The sequence below is a fragment of the Neofelis nebulosa genome, chromosome 1 (genome assembly GCF_028018385.1).
Source record: "Neofelis nebulosa isolate mNeoNeb1 chromosome 1, mNeoNeb1.pri, whole genome shotgun sequence".
Classification (NCBI taxonomy): domain Eukaryota; kingdom Metazoa; phylum Chordata; class Mammalia; order Carnivora; family Felidae; genus Neofelis; species Neofelis nebulosa.
This window is the reverse complement of record NC_080782.1, coordinates 107,032,240-107,049,823: the sequence shown is the minus strand read 5'-3', so window position 1 is coordinate 107,049,823 and position 17,584 is coordinate 107,032,240. Positions and strand designations below refer to the sequence as shown.

The window sequence follows — 17,584 nt, the reverse complement described above, 5'->3', positions numbered from 1 at the left end:
GCAAAAAACAGTCACAGACAATATGTAAACAAATGAGCATAGGTGTGTTCTAATAAGATTTTATTTATGGACAGAGAAATTTAGATTTCATGTAATTTTCACATATTATGAAAAATTTTTTTATGTTTTGGGTTTTTTCCCCCCAGTATTTAAAAAATTTAAAACTATTGTTAGGTTGTAGACTATACAAAAACAGTAAGTGGGCCAGATTTAATAGCTTTCTGTCCCTGGGGGCACCTGGGTGGCTCAGTTGATTAAGCGACTTCAGCTTAGGTCATGATCTCATGGTCCGTGAGTTCAAGCCCCGCATCGGGCTCTGTGCTGTCAATTCAGAGCCTGGAGCTTGCTTCAGATTCTGTCTCCCTCTCTCTCTGCCCCTCCCCCACTCACTCTCTGTCTCTATCAAAAAATGAATAAACGGTTAAAAAAAAAAAAAAGCTTAATAGCTTTCTGTCCCTGTCTTAAACGATAGGAACAACACATTGGGAAAATTTGTTTTTATTCTCATTTGCTACTTTTACTTTAGAAAAATAATAAAAACTGGTAATTATTAAAAATCAAATACAGATATTATTCTGAAGGAAGATTCTCAACAAAATTATTTTTTCCTTTGTGAAGAAACCAAGTCTGTAAAGGACATATTTAATCTTTGATATTATTATATTCATGTGGTATTAGTGCTTTCCCTCTTTGCTTTTGTCACTGCCATATAGAGACCTGAGAATGTTTTATTTTGCTTTCATTTTAACGCACACTCAAATAACCAAACATGATTCCAACAATGAATAAAACTACTCAACAGCTTATATCTTTTTATTTGAATAATGAACTAAAGTATTAAATACATAATGTGAGATATTGTTGAAGACCCCCTTCCAGGGAACAACCAGATAAATATCTTTTGTCATAACACTTTTTGTTCCAGTCAGAGTGATTGACACACTGTGGCCCATGGGCCATGTCTGGCCTGCTACCTGTTTTTGTGTGGCCCACAAGGTAAGAATAGTTTTTACAGGTGACTCTTTGCATCAGTTTGATGATAGCCAGCACTAGTTAAGCAAAATGTTACTCCTAACAGCGAGACCTTCAGTCTTCTCATTGGTAGAACTATAATACAATAATGGTACTCAGTTATTAGTACATATATCTTAAATTTGTTAGAAATCTTGTGGAAATTTGATTTCTTTCCTAAGCACCTACCATAGTGTCTTCACATTGGTCTCTGGGCTCACAAAGCTAACCTTATTTATTATCTGACCACTTAACAGAAGTTTGGTGACTGCTGCTTAGAACTGTTCTAATCATGGGTGTACTCATGCTTTGATTTCTCTTATTGTCTTCTGTTTTCATGATTCAGATTTACCTGGCCTTCTCTCATTTCTGTCATTTCAATTTATCCTCTTACTGTTTCTTTTTAAAAGAGGTCATAGTTCAGTTAAGAAATTTATTTCTGATACAAAGAGTAGAAGTAGCAAAATAAAATCTTGCCACTTTGAATTTTTGATTTGAGAGATGTGTTTTAGAATGGAAGAGTCTTAAAAGGACAGGTCTGAGATAAACTTAGAATGTTTAAGTCCTCGTAGAGTTTACGTGTTCTTAAAGTATTTCCATATAGCACTGTAACATACTGCACTTACAATACCAAATCAGAAACTACATTGACATGGCCAACTGGGTGGATTTCTTTTCAAATGCAGGAAAAGCTTTTTCCTTTATGACTTTGCCTCAAAGAAATAAACAAGTCAGAAAACACAGTGTTCTTGACTTGGAGTTTTATATACTTTAAGAGGAATAGATGCTTTGTTCACATTTAATTCATTCAATTTTTTTTTAATGTTTATTTATTTTTGAGAGAGACAGAGACAGAATGTGAGTGGGTTAGGGGCAGAGAGAGAGGGAGAAACAGAATCCCAGGCAAGCTTCAGGCTCTGAACTGTGAGCACAGAGCCCGATGCGGGACTTGAACTCACGAGCTGTGAGATCATGACCTGAGCTGAAGTCGGACGCTCAACCGACTGAGCCACCCAGGTGCCCCAAATTCATTCAATTTTTATTGAACACCTGTGTTAGATCTAAGCAGTGTGTTAAATCTGAATATTTAAAAAGAAAAATCCATGCTTTCAAGAAGCTCGTGTTCTGGGGCACCTGGCTGGCTCAGTTGGTAGAGCACACAACTCTTGATCTCAGGGTTGTGAGTTCAAGCTTCATAATGGGTGTACAGATTACCTAAAAATAAAATCTTAAAAAAAAAAAAAAAAAAGAAGCTCATGTTGTAGAGGGGGGATAATGATGGGTGAATTTGAAAGAGAAGGCCTGGTATTTTGGGCCTACTTAGAGGAATCATTGTTGAATGGGAAGTATGCATCCATATAACAGTTTGTAGCTGGGGGAAGCAGGTTGTTGCAGGTGTGGGGGCATTTATCAGTTTGAGGCTTTTGATTGCTTTTCTTTACTCACTGATCTCAAAGAAAAAATTGCCTCTAGAGGTTGAGGGAAGGACCTTTGAGGTAAGTGACTTATAGTGGGAGAAAAGACCAACTAGAAATAAATAGGATTCCTGGGCGGCGCTGAAGATGGAGCAAAGATGAGGGGATACCATAAGTATGTAATGGTTCTAAACAACAAGGTGATGTCACTCTTCTCTGGTAGAAGTCAGCAGTCCAAAACAAAGAAGATGATTGAAGTAACACATTATGGGTTTTGTTGAATAGGTATTACCTAAGGAAAAGGGGCAAGAAATGTGAGAGTGGTTAAAATAATATATCATGAAATCTAAGCTAGATAGAAAAGAAAGTAAAACCTAGAGTGATTTTACAGGGAGAGTAAGAAATGAGAATAAGGAACTCAAAGTGTATGAACAATAATAGGGAAGTGAATGATTTGAAAGGACAAGTGTGTAGTGGTCAAGGAGGAGGAAGAGTTACAGAAGCCTAGGTCTTGAGTGTGACCATGGTTAGGAATCACATTGGTGAAATGCAGGTGGATATTGGAATGAGGAAATTGAGGAACTATGAAATTGTAGTGTTGAAGTGGGGAGGGGGGTGGTCTTCACACATTGTTATCATTCAGGATATTGGCAGGTTTTAAGTGGAGAGAAAGACTGTAGGCAAACACTAGAATCTTCCATGAATATGCCAGGGTGATCAGTCTTAGTGGCTAAAATACAGAGTCTAAAATACAGAGAAAGTGATAGTATCACCTGATACCCTGAATCTCAAAAGATGTGAGATTTATACTAAAGGGTAGAAAGTGTAAGTGACCAGAAGTTGGCAAGAATGAAAGGCATGGTGAAAGTTACTTATCTTAAGGTTCTGAAAAAGTTCTAGCGTAAGATTACTTTGGCATGATGTAAAAACAGTTAAGGGATTTCTGGCCTAGGCTGGTGATTAAAATTGCTGCCTAGAAGTAGGTTGTTGCAGACTGCTTGGGTTGGCTTACCTTCCCAAGTCTACAACAGAAATCTATAGATATTCCTAGGAATTTGAATCACATTCCACAAATAAACAAAAACTAACTTTCTGATTCATTAGCTGTTGAGCAATGCCACAAAGTAATTAAAGAAAAAATTCTCGAACCAGGTAATGAAAACAAGGAAAAGCTGAAGACAAAAACTCGATTCCAATTGTTCATATTTGGTTTTGTGGTATTTAGTTTGGATATGAAATTAAAGTATGGTAAGAAGCCCAAAATAAGGACTAAAAATTAACGGTATTTATGCTACTTTTGCATAAGTGTTCAAACTGACCACATATGGGTATTCCAGGAATTTTGGTTTTTTCTGTTCGCTAATTTTAGGTGCTTTTAATTCCTTTTGAGTAGGTATAGTCATTTTCTTTTAACTGGCAGAAAACAATTTGTGATTTGATCTTGTATTGCACAAACTTCTGTATGGTGATATATAATAGACAAATGGATTAATTTTTAAGCCTTAGATCTGTCTTAGTTACCTAATTGAAAAACTGTAACAGCTGTTAAATCTTTACCTTTAATTGTATGTTGCATAGGAGGATATATAGTGTTGAGCTTATATTAGATTTTTAATTTTCCTTGCATTTTGATATAGAAAATATCTTGTAAGCACTTTACTTAAGTAAAGCTATATAAAGTGTAATGTTTAATGCAAGGATGTAATTACAAGGCTTCAGGGTAATCTTTTTAACTCAAAATAACTCACTTTGTCTTCACCTTCCTTTCCCCCATACATAATGAACAATATTGGAATTGGGAAGATTATTCTGAATGCAAAAACTTGGATGAAATAATTTATATATTACCATGTGGTATATGTATTGCTGAAGTGAGCACTGTTACCATGCTCTTTTTTGTAGGAAACTGCACACAGTCACCTTTCTACCCTGTTGTAATTGTTAGATTCTTATCAGGAACCCTTCTGGTAACAAGACACATTACCTTTAAGGAAGAAAAGATACATGATGAATATTGTAAAGAAATACTAGAATCGCAGCCTACTTCTTAATGTAGCATTTAATGCTGGTGGCGTTGACCAGTCTTAACTTAATGAATGTCATTCCTAAAGAAAGTTATAAACAAGTAGTAGCTTTTCATAATACTGTAAAATATAGTGGATTTTGTTTTTGTTTTTTGTTTGTTTTCCTCTAGTTATGTTCATATCAGATAATGAAAGTTTTAATCCTTCATTGTGGGAGGAACAGAGGAAACAGCGTGCTCAAGTGGCATTTGATTGTGATGAAGACAAAGATGAAAGGGAAGCACCTCCCCGGGTGAGTCCTGAAGAGAAAAACCTGATTGTTTTTCCCTCTTCCCTTTTTTTAATGATTTATTATTTACTTATATTCTAGAGATAAAGAATTCTGTTTTGAACAATTTTTTCTTTATGAGATTGAGAGTGTGGCAGTGACAAGTAGTGAATAATACATTTCCAAGTTACTCATGAATGTAATTATTTTTACCTTATGTAAACTAGCTGAATCCCAGAAAATGACATTAGGCTGACTTTGGAAGTACTTGGTTCTTGGCATATAAGATGTATATAATTGTAGGAGGTTTATATATGTCTGGGTAAATACCAGAAAACAACTGTTTGAAAGCCTAGCGATGGTATTGGCAATATCCACACCATAAATCTTAAAATGGAATATATTTAAGTCTGCTAAAAAAAAAAGTTTCAAAACACTAGTTAAATCTGTAACTATAAATTCTTTTACTATTGATAAAACCATGCTTTTATTGTGTCTAAAATGCTTTCAATGGCCTATTCTCTGTTTTTAAAGCTACCCCAGGAGCCAGATAACCAATGTAATTAAGTTGCATTGTAGATTAAATTTTGAGGTTGATGTTAAAATATTTATCCATATTTCAAATTTAATTTATTTTATTTCCCTAGGAGGGAAATTTAAAGAGATATCCAACACCATACCCAGATGAGCTTAAGAATATGGTCAAAACTGTTCAAACCATTGTACATAGATTAAAAGATGAAGAGACTTATGAAGATTCTGGAAAAGATTTGAAACCACATGAAGATCAGCAAGTTGTAAATAATGATGTGGGTGTGAAGGTTAGAAAACTCATTTTAAATTTTTTTTTTTTTAAATTTGTTTTTAGAGATAGAACAGGAGCAGGGGAGAGGGGAAGAAGGAGGGAGAAAGAATCTTCAACAGGCTCCACGCTCAGTACGGAGCCTGACATGGGGCTCGATCCCACGACCCCAGGATCATGACCTGACTTGAAACCAAGAGTCTGACCCTCGACCAACTGAGCCACCCAGGCACCCCAGAAAACTCATTTTAAAGAAATTGACTAGGGGCATCTGGGTGTTTCATTCAGTTGAGCGGCCGACTCTTGATTTCAGCTCAGGGTCGTCATCTCAGATCATGGGATTGAACCCCACGTCGGGCTCTACACTGACAACACAGAGCCTACTTGGGATTCTCTCCCTCCCTCTCTCTCTCTGCCTCTCCCCTGCTCTCATTCTCTTTCTCCCTCTCTCTCTTTTTCTCTTTCAAAATAAGTAAACTGAAAAATTAAAAATAAAAGTATTGACTAAAACTTATTTCAAGCACTTTAAAACTTTAATAATTTATATAATGATTCTTTTTGTATACACTATAATGTCCTCCCAGATTTAGGCTGTTCCCGGCTATTTGAAGTAAGAGCTGGAATAATTAGCAAACTCTCTAATTGCTATTCTTACCACTTCAGTATGGTTATAGGCTTTCCAGATGGGCAGGATAGCATCAACATAACTTTAAAAAAATCTTGTCTGAATAAAAAATAAGATAACGAATTAAATTTATTGTTATGGAAATACTGTTTTTCCCCTGAGAACATTGACCCACCCTACCCAATTCTAATTTTAAATAATTGCTATGACAGACCATGGTACTTTCCTTGGGATGTTTCAGAAACCTAGACAAATCCTTAAAGTGTGTGTTCCTTTAATGGGCTTTTCTTTCCCACATTATATCACAGAAACAAAAGTTTTCCCACATCACTAGAGTTGCTATATATTCTACATTCAGCAGAAAACAATCTAACCATCTTGATTTTGACCTTGCTGAGCTAAATGACTCACTCATGAACACCAGCTTTGCAGCTTTTGAGATGAAATGTAGCCTCAGCTAAATTGTAGAGTTTAATGTGGTTCATGAAACTTTGGGGACCCCCTGCTCCCCAAATGCACATTTATCTGTAAGTGCTGCAGATTTCCATGTTTAAAGTTTCCTTGATTTATTCAGAATAGGAAGATGTTAAAATATTTATTTTTTTAATAATCTCTACGCCCACTGTGCATCTCACACCCACAACCCCGAGATCAAGAGTCACACTCTCTTCCTACTTAGCCAGCCAGGAGCTCCTACTTTTAAATTCTAATCTGAACTGTAGTAAAAAAATAGATACAAAGCTTTAAGGAATATGAATTCTTTATCTTTTCTTTTACTTAGACTTCAGAAAGTACCACTCCAGTGAGAATCAAAGCTGATGAAAGAGAAAAGTATGTGATAGGAAACTCTCCACAGAAGACCAGTGAATCTGAAGCTGAGATTAGCTCTGGAAGTCTACCAGTGACTGCAAACACGAAAGCTTCTGAGAACTTGAAGCATATTGTTAATCATGATGATGTTTTTGAGGTATGGCTTTGTGATTATTCTCTGGAACAATTAGTTGTTAACAACTGTAAGAATTTAGTATTTCATTGTTGCTAACTAAAGATAGAAGAAAACTGATACTGAAAACAAAATATGCTAACTCATTTGCCATAAAGAAATCTCATGATGTGTGCTATAGTATCTCTCATTTATTACTTTGAACTTAAAATTTTCTACCTGCATTGCACTCAGATGTTTACTATGTAAATTAGATCGTGGTGGTTCTATTCTAATTCTTTAAATACATAATAGCAGTTGCTTAACAATGAAACTTAACAATGAAAAGGTTACCATTGGTGTATTTAAATTATTTCACTCGTTAAGCATTTATCATTGCTTAATTGTGAAGCATTTTTTTTCTTGAATGTCTGCGATTTTTAAAATTTCAGTATAGTTAGCATACAGTGTTATATTAGCTAAAGGTGTACAATATCAAAAAAAATTTTTTTTAAATAAAAGGGACCCGGGGCACCTGTGTGGCTTAGTCAGTTGAGCGTCCGACTCTTAATTTCGACTCAGGTTATGATCTCACACTTCATGTGTTCAAGCCTCACATCGGGCTCTGCGCTGCAGCATAAAGTCTGCTTGGGATTCTCTCTCTCTCCCTCTCTCTCTCTAACCCTCCCCTGCTTGCACTCTCTCTCAAATGAATATTTTAAAAAAATAAAAGAGGGGCGCCTGGATGGCTCAGTCAGGCGTCAGACTTCGGCTCAAATCATGATCTCACGATTCGTGGGTTCGAGCCCCACATCGGGCTCTGTGCCTGACAGCTTGGAGCCTGGAGCCTGCTTTGGATTCTGTGTCTCCCTCTCTGTTCCTCCCCTGCTCTCACTCTGTGTCTCTCTCTCTCTCTCTCTCTCTCAAAAATAAATAAAGATTAAAAAAATTTTTTTTAAGATGAAAGAGACTAATATAAAAAAATAAAGTGTACAATATGGTGATTCAACACTTCCATACACTATCTGGTGCTCATTATAACAAGTGCTCTCCTTAATCCCCATCACCTATTTCACCCATCCCTCCTTTGACCTCCCTTCTGGTAACCATCAGTTTGTTCTCTGTAGTTGAGAGTCTGATTCTCAATTTGTTTCTTTTTTTTCCTTTGTTCTGTTTCTTAAATTCCATTTATGAGTGAAGTCATATGATATTTGTCTTTCTTTGACTTATTTCACTTAAAATTAATACTCTCTAGGTCCATCCATGTTGTTGCAAATAGCAAGATCTCTTTCTTTTTTCTGTCTAATATTCTGTTGTGTGTATATCTACTTCTTTATCCATTCATCTATCTACAGACACTTGGGCTACTTTCATATTTTGGCTATTATAAATAATGCCAAAAACATAGGGGTGTATATATCTTTTCAAATTAGTGTTCTCATAGTCTTTGGGTAAATACCTAGTAGTGAAATTACGGGATCATATAGTAATTCTATTTTTAATTTTGGGGGGAACTTCCATATTCTCCACAGTGACCGTATCAGTTTGCATTCCCAACAGCAGTGCAAGAGGGTTCCTTTTTCTCCCCATCCTCACCAATACTTGTTTCTTGCTTTTAATTTTAGCCATTCTGACAGGTGTGGTGATACTCCATTGTGGTTTTGATTTGCATTTCCCTGATGAAGAGTGATATTGAGCATCTTTTCATGTGTCTGTTGGCCATCTGTATGACCTCTTTGGAGAAATGTCTTTTAATGTTGTCTGCCTATTTTTTTTAATGTTTTTTTTTTTTTAATGTTTATTTATCTTTGGGAGAGAGAGAGACAGAGTACGAGTAGGGGATGAACAGAGAGAAAGGGAGACACAGAATCCTAAGCAGGTTCCAGGCTCTCAGTTGTCAGCACAGAGCCCGATGCAGGGCTTAAACTCATGAACCACAAGATCATAACCTGAGCCAAAGTCACACACTTAACTGACTGAGCCACCCAGGCGCCCCTCTGCCCATTTTTTAATCGGATTATTTGGGGGTTTTTTGGTGTTGAGTTGTGTACATTTTTATATATTTTGGATACTAACCGTTTATCAGATGTTCATTTGCAAATATCTTCTTTCATTCAGTAGGTTGTCTTTTAGTTTTATTATTTGCTTTGCAGAAGCTTTTTATTTTGATGTAGTCCTAATGGTTTATTTTTGCTTTTGTTTCTCTTGCCTCCAGAGACATTATCTAGAAAAATGTTGCTATGGCCAATCTCAGAGAAATTACTGCCTTTGTTCTCTCCTACGATTTCTCACATTTAGGTCCTTAATCCATTTTGAGTTTATTTCTGTGTATGGTTTAAGGAAGTGATCCAGTGTCATTGTTTTGCATGTTGAAGTCTACTTTTCCCAACACCATTTGTTCAAGAGACATTCTTTTTCCCATTGGATATTCTTTCTTGCTTTGTTGAGGATTAATTGACTATATGACTGGGTTTATTGCTGGGTTCTTTTCTCTTCCGTTGATCTATGTTTCTGTTTTTGTGCCAATATCATACTGTTTTGATTACTGCAGCTTTGTGGTATATCTTGAATTCTGGGATTATTCTACTTCCAGTTTTGTTCTTCTTTATTTTATTTTGTTTGCTTTGTTTTAAGTAGGTCCCATGCCCAGCGTGGGGCTTGAATTCCCAACCCTGAGATCAGGAGTCACATGCTCTATCACCTGAGTCAGCCAGGTGCCCCCATTCTTCTTTTTCAAGATTGCTTTGGCTACTTTGGGGTCTTTGAGGGTTCCATACAAATTTTAGGATTATTTGTTCTAGTTCTTTATAAACTGCTATTAGTATTTTGATATTGATTACATTAAATCTATAGACTGCTTTGGGTACCATGGACATTTTAACAATATTTGTCCTTCCAATCCATGAGCATGGAATATCTTTCCATTTGTTTGTGTCATCTTCAATTTCTTTCATCAGTGTTTTGCAGTTTTTAGAGTTAACCTCCTTGGTTAAGTTTATTCTTAGGTATTTTATTATTTTTGGAGCAATTGTAAATGGGATTATTTTCTTAATTTCTCTTTCTACTTCATTTTTAGTGTATAGAAATGCAACGGATTTCTGTATATTGATTTTATATCCTGTGGCTTTCTGAATTCATTTATCAGTTCTAGTTTTTTGGTGGAGTCTGAGACTTTAAAGAGTCTGGTGGATCAATAAAAGCTGTGACTTTTTTTTTTAACAGCTTTATTGAGGTATAACTCACATACTATATAATTCACCGATTTAAATACAGGGTACTATTCAGTGACTATTGGTATACTAGAAGTTGTCCATCCTTCACTACATTACTTGTGGAACATTTGTTACCCCAGAAAGAAATCCAATACTTCTTAGCCATTTCCCCACAACTTCTCTGTACCCCTGAGTCCTAGACATCGTATCTACTTTATCTGCCTCTGTAGATTTGGCTGTTGTTGGCATTTTATATTAATGATGTAATCATATGATAGCTGGTCTTTTGTAACTTTTCTTTAACTTAGTATTTTAGATATCCATATTATAACATGTATCAATACTGTTTTATTGTATTGGTTCATTCTTTTATGTATCAGTTCACTTTTATGTCAGTAATACTCCATTGTAATTGTTAACAATGGATATTTTGGTTATTTCCACATTTTGGCAATAGTGCATAAAGCTATTGTGAATATTTGTGTACAAATTTTTGTGTTGGTATATATTTTCTTTTTTGTTAGATATATGCCTAAGAGTAGAATTGTTGAATCGTATGGTTACTCTGTGTTTACCCATGTGAGAAACTGCCAGTTTTTCATAAGCGGCCACACCTTTTGTTTGTTTGCATTCCCCTCATACGCTGGTGGAAGTCATGTAAAACAGTAAAGCTCTAACTTTACAAAATAAAATTCTGGAGGGTTTTTGATTTATAGCTACATTGTCTACTATGTATCCGCTAGTTATAAGTGGCTATTTAAGTAAATAAAGAACTTTGCTTCTTAGTTTTACTAGCCTACATTTTAAGTGGTCAATAGCCACATGTCTAGCTAGTTAGTGTTTACCAAGTTGAACTGCACAGATAGAGCATTTCTGTCATTATAGAAAGTTCTGTTGGAGAATAATATACAAATAGTGATACTGTGGGTTTATAATAGCCTCTTTATTCCCGAAAATTTAAATGCATTCAAAGCACGTCTGTCTTCAGGGTTATTCTTTGAGCTAGTATTTACTACAAGAAAGAAACTTCATGGTTTGTAAATGTATTTTGAATGGATCACATCTTTCAGTACACTTATTATATACATTGAACCTAATATAATAAAGTCTGTGAAAAGGTTATAAGGTTTGTCCCAGTGTACTTAATACTTCATTTAGTATAATTCTGTGTGTAAGGCATTGTGTTTGGAGCTTTGGTGGCAGAATGGATAAATGGGTATATAGAATATAATTGGGGTTAGACAATGCTGAGTGTATAAGAAAAATACCAAGTAATAAAAATATTAAGTGCTACATAAATTTAGAAAAGAGATACTTTCTGGCTAGGAACAACCAAGAATGCTTTAGGGTGAAGGAAGTATTTAACCTATACCTTGGAATAGTTCATCTAACAGAAATAGGAGAACTGAATAAAGTATGAAAGGAATAATGGTAGCATAAGAGTGGTGTTTGAGAAATATAGAAAAGAACATGTTTCATCTAGCTGAGCATATCAGGGTGGTAGAATGAAACAAAATTAGTACAGTAGATTGGGTCCTGATGATGAGGCTCTTGAAAGCCATGCTATGAATTGTTGTATAGTCTTTGAGGAGTCATGAAGGCCTTTTAGCAGAGCATTACTTGTGATCTATGTATTAGGGTTATCTGGCAACAGCTACTGAATTCTCCCAAGTTTGAAGGCTTTTTGAATAATAATAGTAGACAATGTGGACTGGAACTTAGTTGTCCAAATGTAAGAGATTTAGTATGGAAATATTCCTGACTGTAAGGAATGGGGCAGAGGGGACAGTCACATAACCATGTTTGAATGGATGATGATGCCATCAACTGAAGTGGGGTGTTAAAAGAACAAACAGGCTTAGAAGGTCTAGTTTGTTTTTGGATATGTGGAATTTGAACACTTAACAGGTATCTTTAGCTTAGAAGAGAAACGAAAACGGGATTATAAATCAAATTATCTACATTGCACATAATCGTTGAAGAAAATGCAATATCCAAGGGGAAAGAGTAAGAAAGGCAAAAATAAATGCTAACTGCAGGAGGATTCATTGATTTGAGCACAAAAGACAGAAAGGTAGGAGGACATCTAGGAGGCTACAGCTCCCAGACACCCAGGTGTAGTATAATTCATGAAGAAGGAAGTCTGCTCAGCAGTTGAAAGTACTGCACATGTCAAAGATTAGGACAGACCATTTGCCCTTCTTTCTTTTGCTCTCTCGTTTTTTGCATTCATTTTATCATTAAGTCCTGTTAGTGCCAAAATTTCTTTCAAATTCTTTATTTCTTTATCAGCTGTCATCACTGCCATTGGCTAAGGACAGATAAAGTTTTTTCATTAGGACTGTTAGGATAGCTAGATCCCTTTCTGCCGGTTTCTTTCTCTTCCCATATATTCTTAATACCAGAGTTACCATTTTATTTATGTATTTTTTAAATGTTTATATATTTTTGAGAGACAGAGCATGAGTGGGGGAGGGGCAGAGAGAGGGAGACAGAATCCAACACAGGCTCCAGGTTCTGAGCTGTCAGCACAGAGCCCAAACCTGACACAGGGCTTGAACCCACGAACCGTGGGATCATGACTTGAGCCAAAGTCAGATGCCCAACTGGCTGAGCCACCCAGGTGCCCCCAGAGTTACCATTTTAAAAGATAATCTCATGTTGCGAGTTCCTGGTTTGGCAACATCCAATAATGACCAACACATAATTTCCTACTCAGTCCAACCTGACTTTTCTGTCTCCTGCCAGTTATCTGAGCTCCAACTACATGGAGTTGACATGCTTTACATACCTTCTCTTATTTCCATGCTTTCCTCTGTTCAGAAGTCATTCCTGTCTTACCTCACCCTTCACTTCTCTTACTTCCACTTTTACTTTGTCTGGCTATTCTAATTAGAAGTCTCTTTCCATTGTAGTACAGTCCTACAAATGGGATTTGGCAAACTATGTATGGCCTGTGGCCTATATCTGGCCCACTGCCTGTCTTTTATATGGCTTGCAAGCTAAGAACAGCTTTTATGTTATTAAAGGGTTGAATAAAAATCAAAAGAATATTTCACAACATGTGAAAAATTAGGTGAAATTCAGTTTTTCTGGCACAAAACCACAGTCATTTGTTTACATGTTGTCTGTGGCAAAGTTGTGCTACAGTGACAGAGTTGGGTAGTTGAAGAGATCTTTAGGGCCCTTGAAGTGTAACATATTTATGATCTGGCATTTTTACTGAAATAGTTTGCTGACCCTGGTCCATGTCTTTATTATGTCACTTGTGAGTACCTAAAAGTCTTAGTACTTTTAACAGAACAGTTTTTAAGAATTTTTATTTATTTTCATCCTTAACTATGAATAATTTAACGTGCAAAAGAGTTGTTTTTATATAGAGAGTATGCGCATTGTTAAAATATTTGTATAAATGTTTGTTCACTACCAGGTCCTCCTCCCTCCCCTGCACCCCCTTTCACTTAGTAGCACTCAGTGGCCGATAATCTGGGATAGTTGCCAAATATTAGAGAAAAATTCATGGAGATTAATAAAAAATTCTGTCTTCAAATTGGGCAAAAATTGCCATGAATTCATTTTAATAGAAGAATATCTCAGTCCTTCTGATTCCTTGGAACCTGATAATTTTAGAATAAATTTGAGAATTCGGAAGGGACTTTTTTTGGAGCACCTTCGCTAAACAAGTTTTTCTAAGACAGGGATTATGTTTTACTCATTTTTGTATTTGTAGCACTTGACATAGTAACAGCACATAGCAATCATTAATACACTTGAATTAAGGCCTACCACGGAATTTTATCCCATAGCCATTCGCCATATTGTTAATAATTACCATAGTTTTATTGCCATATCTTGAAAAATTTAAATCATATACTAGTTTTAGTCAATATTACCATAAAAAAGTTTCATCCATGTTCTAAATATTCTTTTCTCTTTGAAGTTCTTATGAGTTAATATGTATTCATTTAAAGAAACCAAAATTTATTTAAATATTTTCTTTCTTTTTTCTTTACATTAGGAATCTGAAGAACTTTCTTCTGATGAAGAGATGAAAATGGCAGAGATGCGACCACCGTTAATTGAAAGCTCTATTAACCAGCCAAAAGTTGTAGCTCTTAGTAATAACAAAAAAGGTTAGATATTGAAAGCGCTAGGAATAGAAATGGGCTGGATTTATCAAATTTATAAATTTTTTTGAAATAAATTTCACTAAATATCATTATGTTACTTAAAACACTTTTTAGAAACAATTTTTAAAACATGCTTTTTTAAAAGTTCTTTTCCTAATCTTCCTAGTTTTTAAAGAAGAATATTGTTAGATTTTTTTTCTCTTCCCTCATACATGTTTACTTATAAGGTCATGGGCTTCACAGGCACACAAAACTGGATTATGATTCCATTTCTGCCACTTACTTGCCATGTAATCCTTGAGCTACTTAATTTTATCCATATGACGTTACCTGACTTGACATACGCTGAGGCTAATGAAGGACTTTATGAGTATCAGATGTACTAGATTATTCGTTGTACTCAGATCTAGCACTGTATCTGATGTAGAATAGCTGCTTATTGTTATTTTTCTGTCCTAGAACTCTTTTTTAAACCATTCTCACACCATAGCCATTTTTCACATAACATAGAATCTCAGGCCCTTCTTAGAAATGAAAGGGAATTTGAAGGGTATCTATCCTTCCCTTTCATCCTTATCTCACTCCTCCCCATAAGTGCCTGAACTGGTCTGTAGTATCTTTACCAAATATTTATCCAGCCTTTGCCTTTATGGCATTAATGAAACTTACTATCCAGCTGGCCCTTAGATAGTTTAGGTTTCATGATAATAGTGGAAGTGATATTTGAGTACTTACTAGTTGCTGCTTATTACTATGCTAAATATTTTACATATTACTTTCTAACTGTCACAATGAGGTAGAAGAAGAGGAATATGTCTAGGAAAGAACTTACCTGCCATCTTGTTTAACGATATTTTAAAAATTAAAAACCCAGCACCCAAATACCTTAAAATTGAAGATCCTGAGCCCTATGTACTATTACTGCCAACTGTAAACACAAATTCAGACTAATTGAACTGTGCTCCTTTTGGAACAAAAAAAATATTTTTAATTCATACAATCTCCTATTTCTGTGTCTATATATACAATTTCTATGATTTGGATAGAATTGCATTAGTTAAAAACAGCCTTTAGGGTTGTAAAAATACTGTTATTATCTTCTTTTGTTTTGTTTTTAAGTAAGCTCTGTGCCCACCTTGGAGCTTGAAGTCCTGACCCTGAGTTCCACAGTCACGTGCTCCACCAACTGAGCCAGCCAAGTGCCCAAGTTATTATCTTTTCATTATTACTTAAAAAAAAAATAATACTTTTTAATAGTACCTGTCTATAATGGAGTATAAATATTGTCTATTTCTGTTTATATAAAAAACAAAAGCCATTTCATATATTGATAGTTTATTTTTCATATGCAGTTCTTTGAAATGGCTTAAAAACAGGAAAAGAGAGCTGACCTTGTGAAAACTCCTTGATTGGTAATTTTTTTTAATTGACTGTATTGCTCATTTTTATTTTCAGGATAGATCAAAACATTTGCATACATGTATGAAATAATTTCTTCCCCAGATAAATTTACCTAAGCTGTGAACTATACTATTTATTCTTTATTATTATGACTTTTTAAAGTAATGAATGTGGGGGCACCTGGCTGGCTTAGTCAATAGGGCATGCAACTCTTGATCTCTGGGTTTTGAGTTCAAGCCTCACATTGGGCATAGAGCCTACTTTCAAAAGACAATTGTAACTGAGTGGAAGAGCCATAGTCACTAAAATTAATTGATGTCCTTAGAAAAACATTGTGTAATATCATCTTGCCAGTAGTAAAAACTAAATCAAATTCTCGGTAACCTTAACATATGTTATATTTGTCAAAAACTAATGGTATTATGAGTTTTAAATTCTTTAATCTTTGTGTGTATTAGGACTGAATTTTCAAAAGTGGCTTTGGTTGTCTTTTTATCCATATAATTTTTTATGTATTTGAACCAGTACAATATAAATGCCATTTGTCTTCACTTCAAAGTATTAAACACAAATTCTTAGTGACTTTATCAACGGCTTAAGTTTTTTTGTTTCAGATGATACAAAGGATACAGATTCTTTATCAGATGAAGTTACACACAATAGCAATCAGAATAACAGCAACTGTTCTTCTCCATCTCGGATGTCTGATTCAGTTTCTCTTAATACTGATAGTAGTCAAGATACCTCACTCTGCTCTCCAATGAAGCAAACCCATATTGGTGGTATTAATTCCAAAATCAGGTTTGTGACATCTTAACAGAATAATTTTTTTTTGTACAATAGAGATAATAAGGCAAATCAATATATGGACTAAAAACAAAGATTTCACAAATTAATATTATAGATGTAGATCAGGTAGTGTATGGTTTCGTCCCCATTTTATTACTAATTACTTAACTTTTCTACATTTCCATTTTAAATTAGTTTTTTAAATGGGGAAGAAGAAGGGACCAGGCTGGCTCTGTCCGAACAGTTTGTGACTCTTGATCGTTGGGTTCTGGGTTCAAGCCTCACATGGGTGTAGGGATTACTAAAAAAAATAAACTTTTAAAAATATAAATGGGGAAGAAAAGATTTAAAATATCCTAATTCTCCTCATTAAAAAGTTGAACACTTTTATGATATTTTTAGGTATTACAACATAAATAGCTTGTTTGGAGTAATTCAAGTTGAAATAGGTATTTTTTAGATACTCTTTTTTGGGGAGTGTCATTAAAGAGCATTCAGTACTTTTAATTACTTCTGTATCTTTGACTTAGACTTAAATTTGTAGGTCAGACTCTGAAACAAGACTTAATTCCTACAGGCTGAAATTAGCTGAAGTTTAAAACATCTATTATTTGAGCTCTCAATATATTTGGCTATCAAAATAAGACTGTTGTTTTACTTTCATGTTATAATATATCAGCTTGGTGCTTATTAGAAAGATTTGGGTTTCTACTGAACCCACAGCTAATTGTGTAGATACTGTTGACTACTTTTTAGAGGCATATGATTCTTAAATTCCAGACATCTTAAGTCAAATTTTGTATTTATTGATTTGAATTGTTGTAAAAGGAAAATGAATTTTATGTCTCAAATGAGTTTAGCCGTTATGTAGTTGTAATTATGATTATTTATATGTTTTCTGAATTTGAGACTAAAACCTAGTGGTAAAATAATAATTTTTATAACCTCTTAGATGTTAAAATAATGAGTAATTTCTTGAATAATA

At 34.8% G+C, this 17,584-nt stretch overlaps 1 protein-coding gene across 11 annotated transcripts in view; it reads left to right on the top strand.

Moving 5' to 3' along the window:
- The window catches only part of ERBIN (erbb2 interacting protein), a 128,196-nt gene that overhangs the window by 93,684 nt on the left and 16,928 nt on the right, over window positions 1–17,584 (top strand). For all 11 annotated transcript variants that reach the window (XM_058730911.1, XM_058730936.1, XM_058730905.1 and 8 more), the window contains exons 16-20: window positions 4,621–4,742; window positions 5,366–5,539; window positions 6,927–7,112; window positions 14,298–14,412; window positions 16,425–16,611. In XM_058730911.1, the coding sequence (XP_058586894.1) occupies window positions 4,621–4,742; window positions 5,366–5,539; window positions 6,927–7,112; window positions 14,298–14,412; window positions 16,425–16,611 (784 nt within the window). The remainder of the gene's footprint in view (window positions 1–4,620; window positions 4,743–5,365; window positions 5,540–6,926; window positions 7,113–14,297; window positions 14,413–16,424; window positions 16,612–17,584) is intronic.